This window comes from Pipistrellus kuhlii, unplaced genomic scaffold (assembly GCF_014108245.1).
Source record: "Pipistrellus kuhlii isolate mPipKuh1 unplaced genomic scaffold, mPipKuh1.p scaffold_m20_p_114, whole genome shotgun sequence".
NCBI classification, from domain to species: Eukaryota; Metazoa; Chordata; class Mammalia; order Chiroptera; family Vespertilionidae; genus Pipistrellus; species Pipistrellus kuhlii.
Genome location: NW_023425421.1, coordinates 49726 through 70000, shown reverse-complemented (window position 1 = coordinate 70000; position 20275 = coordinate 49726). Strand labels below are relative to the sequence as shown.

At 60.9% G+C, this 20275-nt stretch overlaps 3 protein-coding genes across 3 annotated transcripts in view; all 3 read left to right on the top strand.

Annotated features, from left to right (window-relative positions):
* GRIN2D (glutamate ionotropic receptor NMDA type subunit 2D) overlaps positions 1-2746 on the top strand; it is a 45867-nt gene extending 43121 nt beyond the window's left edge. Inside the window, exons 11-13 of the mRNA XM_036432614.2 lie at positions 1-183; positions 389-621; positions 901-2746. The exon at positions 1-183 is cut by the window's left edge and continues 5 nt beyond it. Of these exons, the coding sequence (XP_036288507.1) occupies positions 1-183; positions 389-621; positions 901-2238 (1754 nt within the window). The 3' untranslated portion in view covers positions 2239-2746. The remainder of the gene's footprint in view (positions 184-388; positions 622-900) is intronic.
* Positions 2747-4438: 1692 nt separating this feature from the next.
* GRWD1 (glutamate rich WD repeat containing 1) lies at positions 4439-11006 on the top strand. The gene is made up of 7 exons (XM_036432617.2): positions 4439-4640; positions 4846-4963; positions 5181-5346; positions 8186-8399; positions 8531-8673; positions 9008-9205; positions 10109-11006. The coding sequence occupies exons 1-7, from the start codon at positions 4454-4456 to the stop codon at positions 10424-10426; spliced, it is 1344 nt and encodes a 447-aa protein (XP_036288510.1). The 5' UTR covers positions 4439-4453; the 3' UTR covers positions 10427-11006.
* A 5159-nt stretch (positions 11007-16165) lies between these two features.
* On the top strand, positions 16166-20065 carry KCNJ14 (potassium inwardly rectifying channel subfamily J member 14). Its single transcript, XM_036432618.2, has 2 exons — positions 16166-17028; positions 19019-20065. Exons 1-2 carry the CDS (start codon positions 16321-16323, stop codon positions 19604-19606), a joined length of 1296 nt encoding a protein of 431 aa, XP_036288511.1. The 5' UTR covers positions 16166-16320; the 3' UTR covers positions 19607-20065.
* Positions 20066-20275: the final 210 nt, after the last annotated feature.

The following is a 20275-nucleotide window of genomic DNA, read 5'->3' as shown; positions in this document are numbered from 1 at the left end:
TGGACGCCTTCATCTATGACGCAGCTGTGCTCAACTACATGGCCCGCAAGGACGAGGGCTGCAAGCTGGTCACCATCGGCTCCGGCAAGGTCTTTGCCACCACGGGCTACGGCATCGCCCTGCACAAGGGCTCCCGCTGGAAGCGGCCCATCGACTTGGCGCTCCTGCAGTTCCTGGGGGACGGTGCGGCTGCGGAGGGGGGGCTGGGGGAGCACGCCTGAGAGCAGGGGGGGGGGGGGCCCTGGGTCCCCAGGAATGCGGGGATGAGGCCCAGGGCGCCAGGATGGAGGGATGAGGCCACGGGAGGCCTAGACTCCTATATCAGAGGCGGGTCCTCAGGGGATCTCTGCAAAGGTGACCTCTCACTGCACCCCCCCTGGTCCCCCAGATGAGATCGAGATGCTGGAGCGGCTGTGGCTCTCCGGGATCTGCCACAACGACAAGATCGAGGTGATGAGCAGCAAGCTGGACATCGACAACATGGCGGGCGTCTTCTACATGCTGCTGGTGGCCATGGGCCTGTCGCTGCTGGTCTTCGCCTGGGAGCACCTGGTGTACTGGCGCCTGCGGCACTGCCTGGGGCCCACCCAGCGCATGGACTTCCTGCTGGCCTTCTCCAGGGTACAGGGGCCTGGGGGGGGGGGGGGGGGAAGCCAGGGGACCAACAGGTGCAAACCGGCAGGGATGCCCAGGGGTGGGAGGGACCCGCGGGGGTGCAGGAGAGGAGGGAGGGGAAGAGAAGGGAGAGGATGGAGAGGATGGAGGGGTGGAGGGAGAGAAGGGAGGGGTGCAGGAGAAGAGGGAGGGGAGGAGGGAGAGGAGGGAGGGGAGGAGAGAGGGGTCTCCAGCCCGTGGCGCTGACCCCGTCTCTCCCCCTCCACACACACCCCCCCCCCGCAGGGCATGTACAGCTGCTGCAGCGCCGAGGCCGCCCCGCCGCCCGCCAAGCCGCCGCCGCCGCCGCAGCCGCTGCCCAGCCCGGCGTACCCCGCGCCGCGCCCCGCGCCCGGCCCCGCGCCCTTCCTGCCCCGGGAGCGCGCGGCGGTGGACCGCTGGCGGCGCGCCAAGGCCGCGGGGCCGCCGGGGGCCGCGGGGCTGGCGGACGGCTTCCACCGCTACTACGGCCCCATCGAGCCGCAGGGCCTGGGCGCGGGCGAGGCGCGCGGGGCGGCGCGGGGCGCGGGGGGCCGCCCGCTGTCCCCGCCGGCCGCGCCGCCGCCGCAGAAGCCGCCGCCCTCCTACTTCGCCATCGTGCGCGACAAGGAGCCGGCCGAGCCCCCCGCCGGCGCCTACCCCGGCTTCCCGTCGCCGCCCGGGCCGCCCGCGCCCGCCGCCGCCGCGGGGCCGCCGCTGTGCCGCCTGGCCTACGAGGACGAGAGCCCGCCGGCGCCCGCGCGCTGGCCGCGCTCCGACCCCGAGAGCCAGCCGCTGCTGGGCCCGGGCGCGGGGGCCGCGGGGGCCGCGGGGGGCCCGGGGGGCGCCGGGGCCCAGGCCGCGCCCCCGCCGCGCCGCGCCGCGCCGCCGCCCTGCCCGTACCTGGACCTGGAGCCGTCGCCGTCGGACTCGGAGGACTCGGAGAGCCTGGGCGGCGCGTCGCTGGGCGGCCTGGAGCCCTGGTGGTACGCCGACTTCCCCTACCCGTACGCCGAGCGCCTGGGGCCGCCGCCCGGCCGCTACTGGTCGGTGGACAAGCTGGGCGGCTGGCGCGCCGGCAGCTGGGACTACCTGCCCCCGCGCGGCGGCCCGGCCGCCTGGCACTGCCGCCACTGCGCCAGCCTGGAGCTGCTGCCGCCGCCGCGCCACCACAGCTGCTCGCACGACGGCCTGGACGGCGGCTGGTGGGCGCCGCCGCCCCCGCCCTGGGCCGCCGGGCCCCCGCCGCCGCCCCGCCGCCGGGCCCGCTGCGGGTGCCCCCGCGCGCACACGCACCGCCCGCGCGCCTCGCACCGCGCGCCCGCGCCCCCGGCCCCGCACCACCACCGGCACCGGCGCGCCGCCGCGGGGGGCTGGGACCTGCCGCCGCCCGCGCCCACCTCGCGCTCCCTGGAGGACCTCAGCTCGTGCCCCCGCGCCCCCGCGCGCCGCCTCACCGGGCCCTCCCGCCACGCGCGCCGCTGCCTGCACGCCGCGCACTGGGGGCCGCCGCCCGCCGCCGCGCCCCACCGGAGACACCGGGGCGGGGACCTGGGCACCCGCCGGGGCTCGGCGCACTTCTCCAGCCTCGAGTCCGAGGTATGACGCGGCCCGCCCCGGGGGCCCGCCCGCCCCCTCGGTCAGCGCAGGCCACGGCCCGGGGGGGCGCGCGCAGCGGACGGGACCCGCGTGGGATGGGAAGGAAAAGGTGGCACCGGCCGGACCCCGCCTGGAGCAGCGTCCTGTGCCCCTTTCGTTTTCTCGGGGCACCGTGAACCGGAGGGGATGTGGTCCCCGGAGTCTCTCCCGCTGGATGGGGATTTGGTCCCCGGAATCTCACGGGGCGGAGGTCTCGGAGCCCGCTGGACATTTTTTAAAACCCGACAAGGGCTTTTTAACGTCACCACCAGATGGGGCGGGAGGTGGGGGGGTCGCGCCGCGCCCGCGCCCCGCCCCCACGCCCGGGGCCGCGGCCCCCACATCACTGTGCAGCTCCCCGGGCCCGGCCACGCCGCCTCCGGGGAGGCCCGTTTTTAACCTTCCATCCACGGGGACTCAAAACTGTGAGACGCGCTCGCCAAACTGTGACCCTAGACCTGGGCCCCGCCATACACAAACCCCCTGACCCCAGACTGTGACAAACTCCGACCCCTACACATGGTCATCCTCCGACCCCAGACTGTGACCTCGGACCCTAAACTGTGCCCCAGCCCCAGACTGTGCCCCGACCAGACCGCCCCTTGACGTCAAACCGGGACACCCCTCCCCCACCACCTCCTTTTCCACCCCGGGTCACATTTCCCTATTTTGACTTAGGACACACCCCCAACGGAAGCCCCGCCTTTACCCCCTCCCCCCCACAGCGTAGATCCCAACCTGCAGGGGCCAAAACCTCCCATCCATCGCACCTCACTACCTACCCCAGATGCCACCCAACACCCCCTCTCCAAACCTAACCCTTCTTTGGGACCCTTCAGTGATGACCCAGCAGACCCCCCAAGGCCCCCTCTCCCAGACCTCCAGCCCGGCCTGGAGCTGGGTGGTGGAGGAGAGGGTCTGGGAGTCCCCACTCACCACCCACGTTCCTTCCCTCCCTCCTGTCCCACATCGCAGTGTTTGGAATAAACCATGTTTTTACGCCTCCTCCGTCCAAGTGTGAGCTCCGTGTCTGTGTCGTCGTCTCCCCCTCCCCCCCCTTCCCCCAGCACCAGCACCCTCACACCTGTGAAGGGAAACAAACTGAGAGAAGTCCCACAGAGCAGAGACCCTGGAGGGAGGTGGGAGACAAAGGTCCAGAAAGGGGAAGTGAAAAAAGACACCCCCCACCCCCACCCCCACCCCAGAAGAGTCAGGGCTGGACAGAGACCTAGAGATATGGGGGACAGAGAACTCAGGCAAGATCCAGGATCAAACCATTTTAGGATCAAGTCTAGGGTCCCATTTCCTAATGGCTACGGACAACGAGGCTTGCAAGATTCTTAATATCCTGCTCATGCAAGCGCGGAAGAGTGTGTAATGCATTCCAGCCAGTCCGAGGTATCTTGAATACCGTTAATCTCACCAAGGAGAATCTATTTCTAACATTTCATTATGCCAATTAGCCAGACCTCTGCCGCTGATGGGCCATAAAGAGAAGCACTTGTAACAGCTGCCTCCAGAGGATGGACTTTCTGATTAAGTGCTCGCCGACCATAGCTGCCATATGAAGTCCTGGTTAGGCACTTGACTGCCCCCGAGAGGGTAGAATCCACCGACTCACTCACGCCCAGTATCATCCTGTTTACATGAAGCCTTTTGAAATAAATTAAGGCCATCATCACAAGGAGGGGAGAAGAAACCGCTTTGATGGGTCTTCAGAGAACAGAAAAACCCGCGGTCCTGGTCGGCAAGAGCTCTTATTTGCATACATGAATAATCATCGGAGCGGAAAGCAAGCTCTTGGGGAGTCAAAGGTGGAGGAGGCTCAGAACGCTATAGTCTGGAGTAGATGCGCAACACACGCTTCCCCGAGAACTACAACTCCCAGGAGGCCTTGCAACGGCTCCGCAGAAGAGCGCCTCCAAGGTATGCGGCGCCGGTGGTCTCCGCGTATCCACCTCAGGACTTCATGGCTAAACCAGGACGCCGTTACCTTGTTCTCCTTCTCCCTCTCCCCACCGCCCTCTCTAATTGGTGAACTGGAGAGTTTCCAAGGTAACGGCGCCGCCTGGTGGCTCGCCAAGGGAGGTGGAAGGGGGGCGGGGGGGAAGGAAAAAAAAGCGAGAGAGCGCAACCCGGAAGTGACATCATCAACTCGCGCCGACAGCCAGAGGCTTCGAGGATGGCGGCGCGCAAGGGTCGGCGGCGCACGTGTGAGAACGAGGAGCCCATGGAGGCTGAGTCCCGCGAGGCTGGGTCCGAGGGCCCGGCCCAGGTCTATCTGCCCGGCCGGGGGCCGCCGCTGCGCGAAGGAGAGGAGCTGGTCATGGACGAGGAGGCCTACGTGCTGTACCACCGGGCGCAGACAGGTAGGGGGGCACCCAGACTCCTGGCCCCTGGGGAAGGAGGGAGCTGGAATCCTGGATCCTGAGGGGCCCAGGTCCTGAGCCTTTAACTGAAGGGGCGCTCTGAAAGGGAAGACTGGGGGAAGTCTGAGAGGGGTGGCGTCACCCTGGAGGGCGCCGAGATCCCGCTGTCCCATCGTGACTTTCCAACCTCTCCTTCCCTCCCCAGGCGCCCCCTGCCTCAGCTTTGACATCGTCCGGGATCACCTCGGGGACAATCGCACAGAGCTGCCTCTGACACTCTACCTGTGTGCCGGGACCCAGGCGGAGAGCGCCCAAAGCAACAGGTGAGTGAGACCTGAGGCTTTCCTAGGAGTCCGGATTCCCCAGCCTCTTCTGCCCCGAAGTCCAGGAGTCAGCCTCCAGCTTCCCTTCCCCCGGACCAGGAGGTAGGGCTTCCCGCTTTTGCATCCCTCCGACCCCGAGTCAGTTGGGGTTTCCGTCTTCCCTCCTCCCTAAGGATCCTGACGCCCAGCGCCTTCGTCACATCCCACTTTCCCCCAGATTAATGATGCTCCGGATGCACAATCTGCACGGGACCAAGCCCCCGCCTTCAGAGGGCAGCGATGATGAGGAGGAGGAAGAGGAGGAGGAAGAGGATGAAGAAGACCGGAAGCCTCAGCTGGAGCTGGCCATGGTGCCCCACTACGGAGGCATCAACCGAGTCCGGGTAAATACAGTCTAAGCTAGGGGTGTCGAACTCAATCAGAGAAGGGGCCAAAATCTAAAATCCAGCCTAAATCGCGGGCCGAATGGTTTACTGAACAGTCATAAACTGTCATTGTGATGGAAACGCAGCGGAGTGCAGTGATGACAGCGCGGTGCGGGCCACATTGCAAGGCCTGGCGGGACGGATTTGGCCCGCGGGCCTTGTGTTTGACACATGTGGTCTAAGCAGTCTGCTCTACAACTCTGGGGCGCACCCCTACTCTCGCATCTATACCTGCACCTCCTCACGCCCTTCGGCTTTTGGGCAAGCGTCAGGTACATAATTTTACATGTTAGTTTACATATGTCTGTTTTTAAAAAACATATTTTATTGATTTTTACAGAGAGGAAGGGAGAGGGATAGAGTTAGGAACATCGATAAGAGAGAAACATCATAATGCTGCCTCCTGCACACACCCTGCTGGGAATGTGCCTGCAACCTTGACCAGAATCGAACCTAGGACCCTTCAGTCCGCAAGCTGACGCTCTATCCACTGAGCCAAACCGGTCAGGGCTAGTTTACATATGTCTTAGCCATTCTGAATGGTACTGGGTGCTGTGTGAGGAGTTTTGCTTTTTTTATGTTCTGTGAAATGGTGTGAGTTGCAAAACTTGCCTGGTGTAAGGATCAAATAGAACAACATACAACTCTTTCTGTAACTGAAATACAGTTATTTCAGATGCTTGGAAACAGCACCTAGTTGTAATGTGAGTGTCTATGTTTCCTGTTACTTTTCAGGAACTGCTCAGAGCTGTGAGGTTACTCTTGTGGTTTAGGGTTATAGCATCTTTTGATCAGGTTGATGCGAGTTAAATGGGGTGACAAACAGCACTCAGAGCAGTGCTTGGCCTGTGGTTCTGGCTGTGCATTTCCATCAGTGTTAACCTGTTTTGGGTACTGTCTTGGACTCTAGGGATTTAACAGGGAGCAAAAGGTCTTGGGACGTACATGCTGCTGGAGAAGGGGGCAAGAACAAAATTAGTAGATGTGTACCGTGTCAAGGTGCTAAGTGTTGTAGAGGGAAAATAAAGTCAGGTAAGGGGTTAGGGTGTTCCTGTGCGGGTTGCTATTTTATTTATTTTTTTTAATATATTTTATTGATTTTTTACGGAGAGGAAGAGAGATAAGAGAGCTAGAAACATCAATGAGAGAGAAATATCGATCAGCTGCCTCCTGCACACCCCACACTGGGGATGTGCCCGCAACCAAGGTACGTGCCCTTGACCGGAATCGAACCTGGGACCTTTCAGTCCGCAGGCCGATGCTCTATCCACTGAGCCAAACCAGTTTCGGCGGGTTGCTATTTTAAATAGCGTGGCCCGGGACATGCTCACTGATAAGGAGCCATTTATACAGAGACCCACAGGAAGTGAGGGAGCGAGCCAAGGGTGTGTGGGAAAAGGTGTGCAGACAAGGAAAACCGTGTACAGGTGTGGGGCGAACTTGGCATGTTGGAGGAGTTTTTGAGAGAAGCTGGGGGGAACCAGTGTGTTTAGAGCCGAATGAGCAAGGGGTATGGCGGCAAGACCTCGGGGGTGGGCCCACACAGACAGGTCGGTTAGGGCCTTGGAGCCCGTTGTAAGGACTTGGCTTTTACTCGGGGAGACGTTGGGAGCCTGGGAGAGTCTGGAGCACAGGAAAGACGGGATCTGACTTGTGTGTTCACTCCTCTTCCTGCTGAGTTCAGAAGAGACTGCAGGAAGACAAGGGCAGCAGACAGTCCTGTGGGGGCTGTAGTTCAGGAGAGGGATGGCATCAGTAAGCGACAACAATAGAGGTGGTGGGAATTTTTCCAGTTCTCACCTGAGGATAGTTCTCCGTTGATTTTTAAAAATATATATCTTATTGATTTTTTAAAAATATATTTTATTGATTTTGTACAGAGAGGAAGGGAGGATAGAGAGTCAGAAACATGGATGAGAGAGAATCATCAACCAGCTGCCGCCTGCACACCCCCTACTGGGGATGTGCCCACAACCAGTGTACATGCCCTTGACCGGAATCGAACCCAGGACCTTTTGGTCCGCAGACTGACGCTCTATCCACTGAGCCAAACCGGTTTCGGCATATATCTTATTGACTTTTTATAGAGAGAGAGGGAAAGGGATAGAGAGTTAGAAACATCGATGAGAGAAAAACATCCATCAGCTGCCTCCTGTACACCCCCTGCTGGGGATGTGCCCGCAACCAAGGTACATGCCCTTGAGTAGAATCAAACCCAGGACCCTTTGGTCCGCCAGCCGATGCTCTATCCATTGAGCCACACCAGCCAGGGCGAAGTGGTGCATTTTTAGTGGGATCAGCATAGGTGTCGGGTTGAGGAAGAGACGAGTCTAAAAACAGGTCCTGCCGTTTGGGGAGGAGTAGGTTGCAGTCGGCACTTTGGAGCTTGGCTTTGATCTGGTGAGGTTTGCGCAGTCCTGAGGTTTGTGATCTGAGTCTGGAGTTCAAGGAGGTCGAGGCGAGGCGGAAAGCCTGAGGCCTGGGACTCTCCCACACTGAGAGGGCTGCAGAGACCCGAGTCTGATGAGGGCTGCCGGGAATTACAGCCTTGATTCCTGGGAGACTTGAAGGAGTTTTCCCAGCACCACCTCTGCTGCAGGGTGGGGAGCTGTCCCTGGTACCAAGCTGGGCTTGTGGACTGTGGTCCTCTCCTGCAAAGGATTCTGGGGGTGGTTGTCCCAGCCCTGGGGGTGGGGGTGTCTGGGGAACTGCAGTGCTAGTCTCAGGGGTGCTAGCAGCTGTGGCCACCAACCTGAGCCTCCTGCCCCTCCCATCTCCTCCTGTCCGCCCCCCGCAGGTGTCCTGGCTGGGCGAGGAGCCGGTGGCGGGGGTGTGGTCGGAGAAGGGCCAGGTGGAGGTGTTTGCGCTGCGGCGGCTCCTGCAGGTGGTGGACGACCCCCAGGCCCTGGCCGCCTTCCTCCGGGACGAGCAGGCTCGCGTGAAGCCCATCTTCACCTTCGCCGGCCACATGGGCGAGGGCTTCGCGCTGGACTGGTCCCCCCGCGTGCCCGGTGAGCCCCGGGGGCGGGCGCCTGGTCCTGGGGCGCCGGAGGGAGCTGGGTCTGCGGCAGGGGAGGGTGCTGACTCCAGGGAGGGGGCTGCGCCGGGCCAGCTGGGACCAGGTGGTTTTCCGACGCCCCAGGGCGCCTGCTGAGCGGTGACTGTCAGAAGAACATCCACCTCTGGACGCCCACGGACGGCGGCTCCTGGCACGTGGACCAGCGGCCCTTCGTGGGCCACACGCGCTCCGTGGAGGACCTGCAGTGGTCCCCGACCGAGGACACGGTGAGGCAGGCCGGGGCCTGGACTCCTGGGTCTTCTTTTTAAATTATTATTATGTATTTTTATTGATCTCAGAGAGGAAGGGAGAGAGAGAGAGAGGGAGAGTCATTGATCGGCTGCCTCCTACACACCCCCTCCTGGGACCAAGCCGGCAGCCCAGGCCTGTGCCCTGCCTGGAAATGGAACCAGTGACCTCTTGGTTCCCGGGTCAGCAGTCACCCCACTGTGCCACACCGGCCGGGCTGGATTCCTGGATCTTAAAGGAGGAGGGGCCCACTGCTGGCACCTGGTCTCGGCGGGGTGCAGGGAACCCCGGGCGCTCAGACTCCTCTTCCAGGTCTTCGGCTCCTGCTCCGCTGACGCCTCCATCCGCATCTGGGACATCCGGGCCGCCCCCAGCAAGGCCTGCATGCTCACCACGGCCGCCGCCCACGACGGGGACGTCAACGTCATCCACTGGAGCCGCCGGGAGCCCTTCCTGCTCAGCGGCGGGGACGACGGGGCCCTCAGGGTGTGGGACCTGCGGCAGTTCAAGGTGTGTTCCCAGCGAGGCACCTGCCGGAGCTCCCGTTCCCAGCAGCCACTGGGGTCTGTGGGCTCGCCCTCCGAAGGGGTCTAAGACGCCAGAGCTGGGGGCGCCCTTTCCCTGGCCCAGCCCCTTCCGGCGACAGATGGGACGCGGGCTCAGCAGGAGGATGGCTTGTGGCTGCCGTAAAAGCCGTTCTACCAGTCTGAGAGCTGACGAGAGAAGAGGCCGAGGCTTCGGAGCCCAGCCCCTCCGTGCAGGCGCGGTGCAGGCAGAGAGAGGCCGGGAGCGGGGAGACGCTGTGGCCCAGCCACGCTGCCTGTTGGTCGCGCTGAGGCTTCTGGGCAGGAAGGTTGCTGTATCCACGATCTGCCCGGGCGAAGCCCTCACTTCCCAGGGCTCGGCGCCTTCCCAGGACCACCGTGTCCTGGTCTTTCTCCCTGCCGGGGTCTTGGTTCTCTAGAAGCTCCCCTGGGAAGGTTCTAGAAAAGGCTTCCAGCCCCCCAGGCAGGTGCGTGGCCAGGTCACACGGCCGAGTTGATGGGAACTCTGGAGACACGTCTCCAAATGAGCCCCTGTGTGTAGGAAAAGGGGCTTCTCAATTCTTTGCATCTGCTGCTCCTGCAGCCCGGAGCCCTGCTCCCGCCCCTTTAAGGCCATCGGGCCCCTGGGAGGACACCCCTTCCAGGGGCCGGCTTCTGCGCAGGTGAAACCAGGTTCCCAGCGGCCCCTGGGACATGAGGCCATTGTTACCAGCTGTACCTCCCTCTGTCCCTTTCAGAGAATCGGGTTATGGGGCCTCAGAGCGGAGCCCTGGTTGAACCCCGAGGCTGGAGAGGGTTGGGCTCTGCCGGGGGCACCCCAGGACTGGGGCGGAGGTGCTCGGAGCCCCTGACTCCTGTCTTCCCGCAGTCCGGCTCCCCAGTGGCCACGTTCAAGCAGCACGTGGCCCCCGTGACCTCCGTCGAGTGGCACCCCCAGGACAGCGGGGTCTTCGCAGCCGCGGGCGCGGACAACCAGGTCACACAGTGGGACCTGGCGGTGGAGCGGGACCCCGAGGCGGGCGACGCGGAGGCCCAGCCCGGGCTGGCGGACCTGCCCCAGCAGCTGCTGTTCGTGCACCAGGGCGAGACGGACCTGAAGGAGCTGCACTGGCACCCGCAGTGCCCCGGGCTGCTGGTGAGCACCGCGCTGTCCGGCTTCACCGTCTTCCGCACCATCAGCGTCTGAGGCGCCGGCCCGGCCCGGCCCTCCCCTCGGGAGCTTCCTGGAAGGGACTCCTGCAGGTCTGCGCACCGGGCCTCCGAAGAGGGACTCTGCTCGGCCCGCTGGCCACCATGACCGTTCTGCTGGGCTTACTCTTCTCTACGGGACTTGGTTTGGCCTGGTGAGCCCTCCCACCGAAGGGCTTGGTGTGATCCTGGCGCTCAAAGCAGCGTCACCCGCCTTCCGGGCCTCGCGGACCACCTCCGGGTGTGACTCCAGCGCCCCCACCAGACCTGGTTCAGCCCTGACTCACCCCCGCTCTCAGGGACTCTGGGGGCCCAATAACGGGACACTTTGTCAGCTGAGGCACTTGGCTGTACCCTTTGCCCTCAGGGAACTCACGTGCTTTGCAATGACTGGGCCGAGTTTGAGGGGTGTGTCCTGGCCCCCCTCACCACCCCCACCGCCCCCGGAGAATTAGGCTCTGCCTCTTGTCTTCCTGCCGCTGGGTTTGGCCAGGACTCCCCAGTGGGGGCTGCGGGGCTGCTGGAGGCCGGTGTGTGGAGGGAGGAAAGTCGGGGGCGGGGTCCTAAGGCCAATAAAGGACGGGAACGGCCTGATGTGTGAGACTCGTCCTCCCGGCCGCTTCGCTGAGAGAACTGGGGAGGAGCAGGGACCTGGCACCTGCTCCAGCCTTCAGCCCACTGGGCGCAGTCCCTCCCGCCTTCCTCCCACATCTCACTCCATCGGGCTCACTCTGCGTCTCCGGGGGCATCGCACCTGTGACCCCGGCTTCCTAAGGCTTTGTCGCAGGGAGAACCAGGTGCCCCCGTTTCTCCTTCAGCCCCAGCTCCTTTATCATCATCTCGCCCCTTTTGTTCCCTCCTCCATGCCCCCGTCTTCCCGTGGCTCCTGGCCCCAGGCTGGCCCCGCCCCCTCCTGTGTGTCTGCCGCCTCCAGCCTGCCTGGGCCGCAGCCCAGCCGCCTGCCTGGCTGTCCTCCCTGGCTCCCCCTCTGCGGCTCTGAGCTGGCCCCACCCCCTGCCCCCCCTCGGCCAGGCCTCTGATCCGCCTGTGGACACAGAGGTTGGGCCCCTGGGGCTGAGGACACGGCAGCCATCAGCAGCCACACAGGAGCCCCCGCGGAGGGCATGGGGGTGGGCCGCCCCTCCAGGTATGTGCTCCGTGCAGGAGCCTGGGCAGGGGCCCGGGGCTGCGGGCTCTCCCACCTCCTCCACCTCCGCCCCCTTGCTTGGGTGGCATCTCCAGCATCCCCACCCCATCCTGCTGCCCCCCTCGGAGAGGTCCCGTCTTACCCTCAGTGACAGTCCAGCCCCAGAACAATCGCTCCCTTCAAATTCGGTGCCTCCGACTGACCCCCCCTCCCCATGGACATTTTGTGCTTTTTTTCACTGCCCCCCCCCCTCATCCTCCATCTCAGTGGAACCTCTTTCTGTCCCATCTCTGTCTTCCATTGGTCTCTGCCTCCCGTCTCCCCTTCCCCTTCCCTAAGACACCACCTCCATGGCTTTCCCAATTGCTTCTCCTCTGCCCGTGTTGCTCTCCTCTCTCCCTGGGCCTCTGTCCGCCATCCGTCTCCCATTGTCTGTCCCCCTCCCTCTGGGTCCCTGTCCCTCCCTCTGGTCTCTGTCCCCCTCCCTCTGGGGGTCTCCCTCTGTCCCTGTGCCCTTCCCTCTGGTTCTCTCCACCCCCACATCGCTCTTCTCGGGCTCCCTCTCTCCCTGCTCATGTCCGATTCTGTACCCTGTCTTTCTTTGCCCAGGCTCTGCCCCACACCCCTCCCATCAGCCTCTGCCCCCCAGCCTGCTTCCAGGACCCCTCCGTGGTGAGGGCAGGGGAGGTACCCGGGCTCCGGAGGGGTGGACGTGTTCCTTTGGGGAGGAGGGAGGGATTGGGCCTGGGGGCGGGGCTTCTGGGCCTCAGATTAGGCGGTGACTTAGACCCGAAGTGCAGGCACCTTAAGCCCCGTCTCCTTTATAGAAACGTTAAGCTGCTCCCCAGCAGGTCGAGGGGGGGGGGGGCGACTCAGGCTCTGGAGCCTTGCCCTCCAGCCTGCTCCTGTGGGGCAGCGGGCCCCCCTGAGTCCGAGTAGCATCCACCCATGGAAGCTGGGCCATGTGGGGTGCAGACAGGCCCCCCGAGAGGAAGCCCCTGCCCCATCTGCTCTGGGAAACGGACACGGTCCTGTCGGGCTGAGTGTGGGCCTCGGTTTACTTGGGAGGCAGAGTCCCGGGTTGGAAAGGGCAGAACCCACACTGGCCCCCGCCTTCGCACTGCAGGGGTCTGGCCGGGCCTCGGCCTGTTCCCCACGCTGTGGCCCGGAGCAGTGACCCTGGCCTCCGGCGTCCTGAAGAGCTGAGCGGCGGGTCTGGTGGAGCCCAGTGCTGGGCGGGGACATCCAGGGGCTCATCCTGCTGCCCAGGAATGGCAGGCGCTCGGGACCCGCCGGGATGGGGGTCCCTGCCCCAGGCTCAGGCTGGGCACCCAAGGCCCCGGTGGGAGTCCAGGGCTCGCCATTTTCCAGCTGAGGGACCAAGGGGGGACCAGTGGTGTCGCCTGTGACAAGGGACGTCCCAGGGTTGTGGTGAGAGACAGGTGAGGGTGTGAGGAGGCCCCGGCTGGGATGGTGCTGCGTCAGGGGGAAGCCAGTTCGCCTCCCCTCGGCCCTCATCGGTGGCACACGGCACAGAGTGGGGACATCAGGCAGGAGAGGATTGCACATGTCCAGGTCAGGGCCTAGATCCGCACCTTAAACCTGCCTTCCGGGACTGGCCTCGGTTTCCCCTTTTTGGCAAACCATCTCTTCGCAGCCAGAGTAATTATGGGCAAAAACAGAGTTGGGTTACACCCTGGGTGCCAGACACAGCCAGGCCCCGTGCGCCCACCTGAGCCTCCGCTCTGAGGAATGGGCGAAATGAAGCCCAGGTGCGGGGCTGTCCGGGTGGGCATGGAAGGCAGGTGCAGAGCTGGAGGCCTGGGGGAAGAAAGGAGGACCCTTTGGTATTGAACTTGACATTGACTGAGAGCCCTCTCTTTAAGCTGAGGGCCCCCAGTCCTGCCGGAAGCCCATCAGGATCCCGGGGGCATATCATATGCATGTGCTTGGTACATGTTGATAAAACCAATAGGCCAACTATTTTTTATTTTAATATATTTTATTGATTTTTTTACAGAGAGGAAGAGAGAGGGGAAGAGAGTTAGGAACATCGATGAGAGAGAAACATTGATCCAGCTGCCTCCTGCACACTCCCCACTGGGGATGTGCCCACAACTAAGCTACATGCCCTTGACCGGAATCGAACCTGGGACTCTTTAGTCTGCAAGCCTACACTCTAGCCACTGAGCCAAACTGGTTTCGGCATAGGCCAACTATTTCATCCCTGGTCCATGTAGGTCCCTGCCCCCAGCGTGCCAGATGTTACCTGCAGCTGCTGGAGGGGGATGAGGTCTGCAGGTCCGCGACCAGCCCCTTCCCCCCTCCTCTCCACACTGTCCAGCTGATGAGATTCTCTCCATTTCACAGATGAGGAAACTGAGGCTCAGGAAGGGATGTGACTCACCACCAGTCCTCCAGCTAGTGAATGGCAGAGCCGGATTCACTCAAAAGCCCAAGGTCCTTCTTCTGGATCCTTCTTCCTTCCAAGGTGGTGGGTTTTTGTCCCCACCCCACTGATGAGAAAATGGACTCCAGAAAAAGGAAGTCAGTTGTCTCAGGGCAGGTAGTGGGTCAGCAACTGAGCCAGGATCGGGCCTTGGGTCTATATATAACTGGAAGCCATTCCTGACCTTGACAGAGAAGTCAGTTTCCCCATTTTACAGCTGAGGAAACTGAGGCTCAGAAAGAGTTGCCCAAGGTCTGAGAGTCGGGGGGAGCTGGGTTGGTTTGTGTATTTTTGGATACAAATTTCTTAGATTGCCGAAACCGGTTTGGCTCAATGGATAGAGCGTCGGCTTGGGGACTGAAGGGTCCCGGGTTCGATTCCGGTCAAGGGCATGTAATTCGGTTGCAGGCATATCACCAGTAGGGGGTGTGCAAGAGGCAGCTGATTGATGACTCTCATCCATGTTTCTAACTCTCTATCTCTCTCCTTTCCTCTCTGTACAAAATTAATAAAATATATATATTTTTTAAAATCAATAAAATATATTTTTTTAAAAATTTCTTAGATAATATGATTTGCAACTCTTTTCCCCCATTAGTGAGTTCTCTTTCACCTTGTTAATGTCCTTTGAAGCAGAAAAGTATTTACTTTGATGAAGTTCAATTTTTTTTAATATATTTTATTGATTTTTTACAGAGAGGAAGGGAGAGAGATAGAGAGCTAGAAACACCGATGAGAGAGAAACATCGACCAGCTGCCTCCTGCACACCCCCTACTGGAGATGTGCCCACAACCAATGTACATGCCCTTGACCAGAATCGAACCTGGGACCTTTCAATCCACAGACCGACGCTATATCCACTGAGCCAAACCAGTTTCAGCTGAAGTTCAATTTATTGATTTTTCTCCTTTTGTTGCTTGCGCTTTCTGAACTTTTTTTTTTTATTATTGTTATTGGTTGCTGGTTTGTTTGTTTTTTAATTTTGCGTCAGCCTCTATTGGCTGCTATTTTACTTTAATCCTCACCCGAGGTGTTTTATATCTATAATTTTTTTTTTTTTTTTTTTTTTTTGTGGAGCTAGAACTTGAACTCAAGGACAAACACTCACAAAGCATATGCTTTTTTTTAATTTTTAATTTTTTGATTTTTCACAGAGAGGAAGAGAGAGGGATAGTTAGAAACATCGATGAGAGAGAAACATCAATCAGCTGCCTCCTGCACACCTCCTACTGGGGATGTGCCCGCAACCAAGGTACACGCTCCTGACTGGAATCGAACCTGGGACCCTTCAGTCCACAGACCGACGCTATATCCACTGAGCCAAACTGGCTTCAGATTGAGGATATATTTTTATTGATTTGAGAGAAAGAGAGGAAGAGAGGGGAAGGGAGAGTGAGAGGGAGAGATCAGTTGCCTCCCACATGCACCCCCACCCGGGATCGAACCAGCAACCTAGGTTTGTACCCCGACTGGGAATCAAACCGGAGACCTTTGGGAGTATGGGAGGATGCTCCAACCATCTGAGCCACCCGGCCGGGGCCTGGGCTTCCTTTTGAACCACAGGGACCTCAGCCTCCAGCTGAGAGCCAGTGACCCCTTCGTGGTTATGGGCTTGGGCTCTGGAGCTAGACTGCTAGCACTCAAGCCCGTTTAATCAGCTGTAACCTTGGGCACGTTCAACATTCCGTGCCTCAGTTTCCTCATCTGTAAATTGGGGAAATAATGCCTACGGTGTTGTGAGGCTCAAATCAGAAAATTCACGCAACGAGTTCGCAGCAGCGTGTGGCACTGCAGATGCTGGCTGACACATCATTGTGGCTCAGTGGTGGTGGTGTGATAGCCATAGTTACAAAAGTACCTCCTGTCATTACAAGTGTTACTGTCACAGTTGTTCAGGCTGTACTGTTGTGGCTTTCGAGGTGAGCATTCTTTTTCTTAAATATATTTTTTTTATTTATTTATTTTTACAGTGGAAGAGAGAGGGATAGAGAGCTAGAAACATCCGTGAGAGAGAAACATCGATCAGCTGCCTCCTGCACACTCCCCAAGGGCAACCAAGGTATGCCCTTGACCGGAATCGAACCCGGGACCTTTCAATCCGCAGGCTCATGCTCTGAGCCAAACCGGTTTTGGCAAGGTGAGCATCCTTCCACCCAATTTCCATACGAGGCCACCAGGGCCCAGGGAGCATGCCCACCCATTCCCGGCACCTCTGACGGTTCTGCCCATCTCTTGTCCCTGCAGGTTCGGGGCGCCCGCCCCCCACTAGCCCCAGCGGAGGGGCTGTCCCCGCCCATGGGCCTGGCCGAGGCCCTGCGCCGCCTGAGCGGCGCCCTGGCTTCCGGGGACGGCGGGGCGGGCGATGAGGAGGCCGGGCCGGGGCTGTGCCGCAACGGGTGGGCCCCGGCCCAGGCCCCGGCCGCCGGGCGGCGCCGCGGGCGCTTCGTCAAGAAGAACGGCCACTGCAACGTGCGCTTCGTGCACCTGGGCGGCCAGGGCGCGCGCTACCTGAGCGACCTGTTCACCACGTGCGTGGACGTGCGCTGGCGCTGGATGTGCCTGCTCTTCTCCTGCTCCTTCCTGGCGTCCTGGCTGCTCTTCGGCCTGGCCTTCTGGCTCATCGCCTCGCTGCACGGCGACCTGGCCGCGCCGCCGCCGCCCGCGCCCTGCTTCTCGCACGTGGCCAGCTTCCTGGCCGCCTTCCTCCTGGCGCTGGAGACGCAGACGTCCATCGGCTACGGCGTGCGCAGCGTCACGGAGGAGTGCCCGGCCGCCGTGGCCGCCGTGGTGCTGCAGTGCATCGCCGGCTGCGTGCTCGACGCCTTCGTCGTGGGCGCCGTCATGGCCAAGATGGCCAAGCCCAAGAAGCGCAACGAGACGCTCATCTTCAGCGAGAACGCCGTGGTGGCGCTGCGCGACCGCCGCCTCTGCCTCATGTGGCGCGTGGGCAACCTGCGCCGCAGCCACCTGGTGGAGGCCCACGTGCGGGCCCAGCTGCTGCAGGTGCGGGGCCCAGGCCCCACCCGGAGGCGGGGGAAGGGGGTGCCCCTGGGGATTGTGGGAGATGTAGGCCTGAGGGCGAGGCGTGTGTTGGACGTGGAGGGTGCGCGAACTACAACTCCCAGCAGTCTCTGGGACAGGAACCCTCTCGCTTTACTTGTGGCTGGAGTTTGAGTTCGGGAGCAGTTGTGGGAGATGTAAATCCTAGACTTGAGACAGATTTTTAAAAATATATATTTTATTGATTTTTTTTTTTACAGAGAGGAAGAGAGAGGGATAGAGAGTTAGAAACATTGATGAGAATCAGCTCCCTCTTGCACACCCCCCACTGGGGATGTGCCCCCAACCAAGGTACATGCCCTTGACCGGAATCGAACCTGGGACCCTTCAGTCCGCAAGCTGACGCTCTATCCACTGAGCCAAACCGGTTTTGGCTTTAGACAGATTTTTTTTTTTAATATATTTTATTGATATTTTACAGAGAGGAAGGGAGAGGGATAGTTAGAAACATAGATGAGAGAGAAACATCAATCACCTTCGTCCTGCTTACCTCCTACTGGGGATGTGCCCACAACCACGGTACATGCTCTTGACCAGAATTGAACCTGGGACCCTTGAGTCCGCAGGCCGACATTGAGACAGATTTTGAGACACAAAGCTTTCTGGGGTGTGAGGGGCCCCCCTATGGAATTGTGGGGAATCTAAGCCTTGAGGGGCATAGGGGCTCTGAACTCAGACACCTCTGGGGGCTGGGAAAGGGCCTCGGAGGGGTGTGAGGACCTGTAGTTTTGCGGGTGGTGTAAATCGCAGTGGCTTATGACTTGAGGCCTGGCTGCTGTGGGATTGTGGGAGATGCAGGTCCCAGGATGGGGTACAGCTCTCACCTAAGCAGCCGTGGAACACAACTGTTCATGGCCTCTGGGCATGGGGTCCTGCGGCCTTTGTGGGAAACTTTGTTCCCCATCTCAGCGGCCCAGCCTCTCCCACCAGCCTCCTGCTCGGAGGGGTACAGAGCCAGGGTTGGGACACTCTTGAATTTTATCTTCTCAGCAACAAACAAAACAACTTTCATTGGCTCCTGGGGTAGTGGCTCCCTCCAACTCTCTGCAGAAAGGCGCTTTTTGCTTTAGTGTTTCTAGAACTGAGGCCAGACTGCCCACATTCTGAGGCTAGCTGCCCTTGTCCACGTGGTCACGTGACCTTGGACTGAGCTTGTACTTGGGTGAGAGGGAGAACAAGGTGGTGGTGGGAGCTCCAGCTCCTAGTAGCGACTGGGGTCTCCGGGAGACAGACAGGTGGGAGAGAATGGGCCCCACCCTCCATCTCTCTCTCCTGGACTGAGACACTAGGACTCATTGTCTATCCCAGAAGCCTATGGGATACTGGCCTGGCCTGGGAGGTGGGTATGGAACCAGCGGGCAGGTGGGGTGAAACTGCCAGTGCCTGGCCTGTGGACTGCATACCCTCCTCCCCATCACACACGTGCACAGGGGCTGCAGGGCCTGGGGTGCAGAGCGCCCATAAGCTGGGATGAAGCAGTGGAGAATGCAGGATATTGGACCTGGATTGTCATCCTGGTTTATCTTTCTCTGTTCACTGAAAGCCGTTTTTCTTTTCCTCCAATTGCTGCTTGGATGTCATTCTTTCCTTCTGTTTCTTTACCTTTATCTCTGCTTTGCTGATTTCTGTGGCTCTGTCCATGTCCCTCTGTCCCTCTCTTCCTCTCTCCCTTGTCTCCTCCTCGGGTTTCTATCCCCAAACCCCCTGAGTCTCTGTCCCTCTCTCTGTCTCTCTGGGTCTCTGTCCCCTCTTTCTCCGAGCCCGCCCTTCCTCCCCCTGGGCCTCATCCCCCTCTCTCTGACTCTCCCCCCCCAACCCTCACCCCTACGAGTCTCTGCTCTCTCTTTTCCTGCATGCCCACTGCTTCCTGTCACCATGTCCGTCTCCCTCCGCCTCCCTGCACCTGTCTCGGGCCCCTGGCCGCTCGCTGCAGCCTCGGGTGACCCCCGAAGGGGAGTACATCCCGCTGGACCACCAGGACGTGGACGTGGGCTTCGACGGCGGCACGGACCGCCTCTTCCTGGTGTCCCCCATCACCATCGTGCACGAGATCGACGCCTCCAGCCCCCTCTACGAGCTGGGGCGCGCCGAGCTGGCCCGGGCCGACTTCGAGCTGGTGGTCATCCTGGAGGGCATGGTGGAGGCCACGGCCATGACCACGCAGTGCCGCTCCTCCTACCTCCCCGGGGAGCTGCTCTGGGGCCACCGTTTCGAGCCCGTCCTCTTCCAGCGCGGCTCCCAGTACGAGGTGGACTACCGCCACTTCCACCGCACGTACGAGGTCCCGGGGACCCCCGTCTGCAGCGCCAAGGAGCTGGACCAGCGGGCAGAGCGGGACTCCCGCGGCCCCAAGGCCGGCTTCCCCGACTGTCTGGCGGCTTTCTGCTACGAGAACGAGCTTGCGCTGAGCTGCTGCCAGGAGGAAGAGGAAACCCAGGACGGGGCGGAGTCGGAGGCAGAAGAGGGGGCCGCCAGCCCCCGAGGACTCACACCAACCCCGTCTCTGGCCCCGCCCCCGTGATACCGGCTGGTGCCCCCTCCCCCCCCATTTGTAGCCCCTTCCCAGGGGCAGCAACATGGAGAGATGGGGCCCTCCGCTGGGACCTGCAGGCCAGCTGGGTAAACCGTTAGCCGGTGACGTTCTGCCTGCCTAGTGGGCGTGGCGCGCTCCCTCCTGAGACCCCTTTATTGGCTGGATTCCTCAGTCTCGGCAGGGCTAAGGGATCCAGGATTCTGGACCCCACCCAGGAGGCACGGGCTGGTGGTTCTAGATTCTTCTACATGGCTGGCTTGGGTTGTTGAGCAGGGTCAGGCATCAGTCATACAGACTGCCTCTGGGGGAGGAAGTCGGCAGGTCTCAAAGCAGCGGGAGAGAGAGGGAGAGTTTACAGGTCTGGGTCGGTCTGCTATGCAAGGGACCATGCGGCTCGGCTCAGCCAACCAAGCAGCAAGTCATCTTTCTCTAGACCACCTGAGGAGGGAAACGTATGGAATGCTCCGAAATTCCAGGGCTATTTGGATTGACCTGGAATGTCAATTACAAGCCCAGAAAAGACCTGTGATTCCAGAAAGCCCGTGTTTTGAGACTGTTCATCTGATCGACCTTAGATAGTAGAAGTACTTCCAGAATCTAAAGAAACTGTGCTTCTGGAATGCACAAAACAATGGAGAGTCTGTTGGTCTAGAGCAG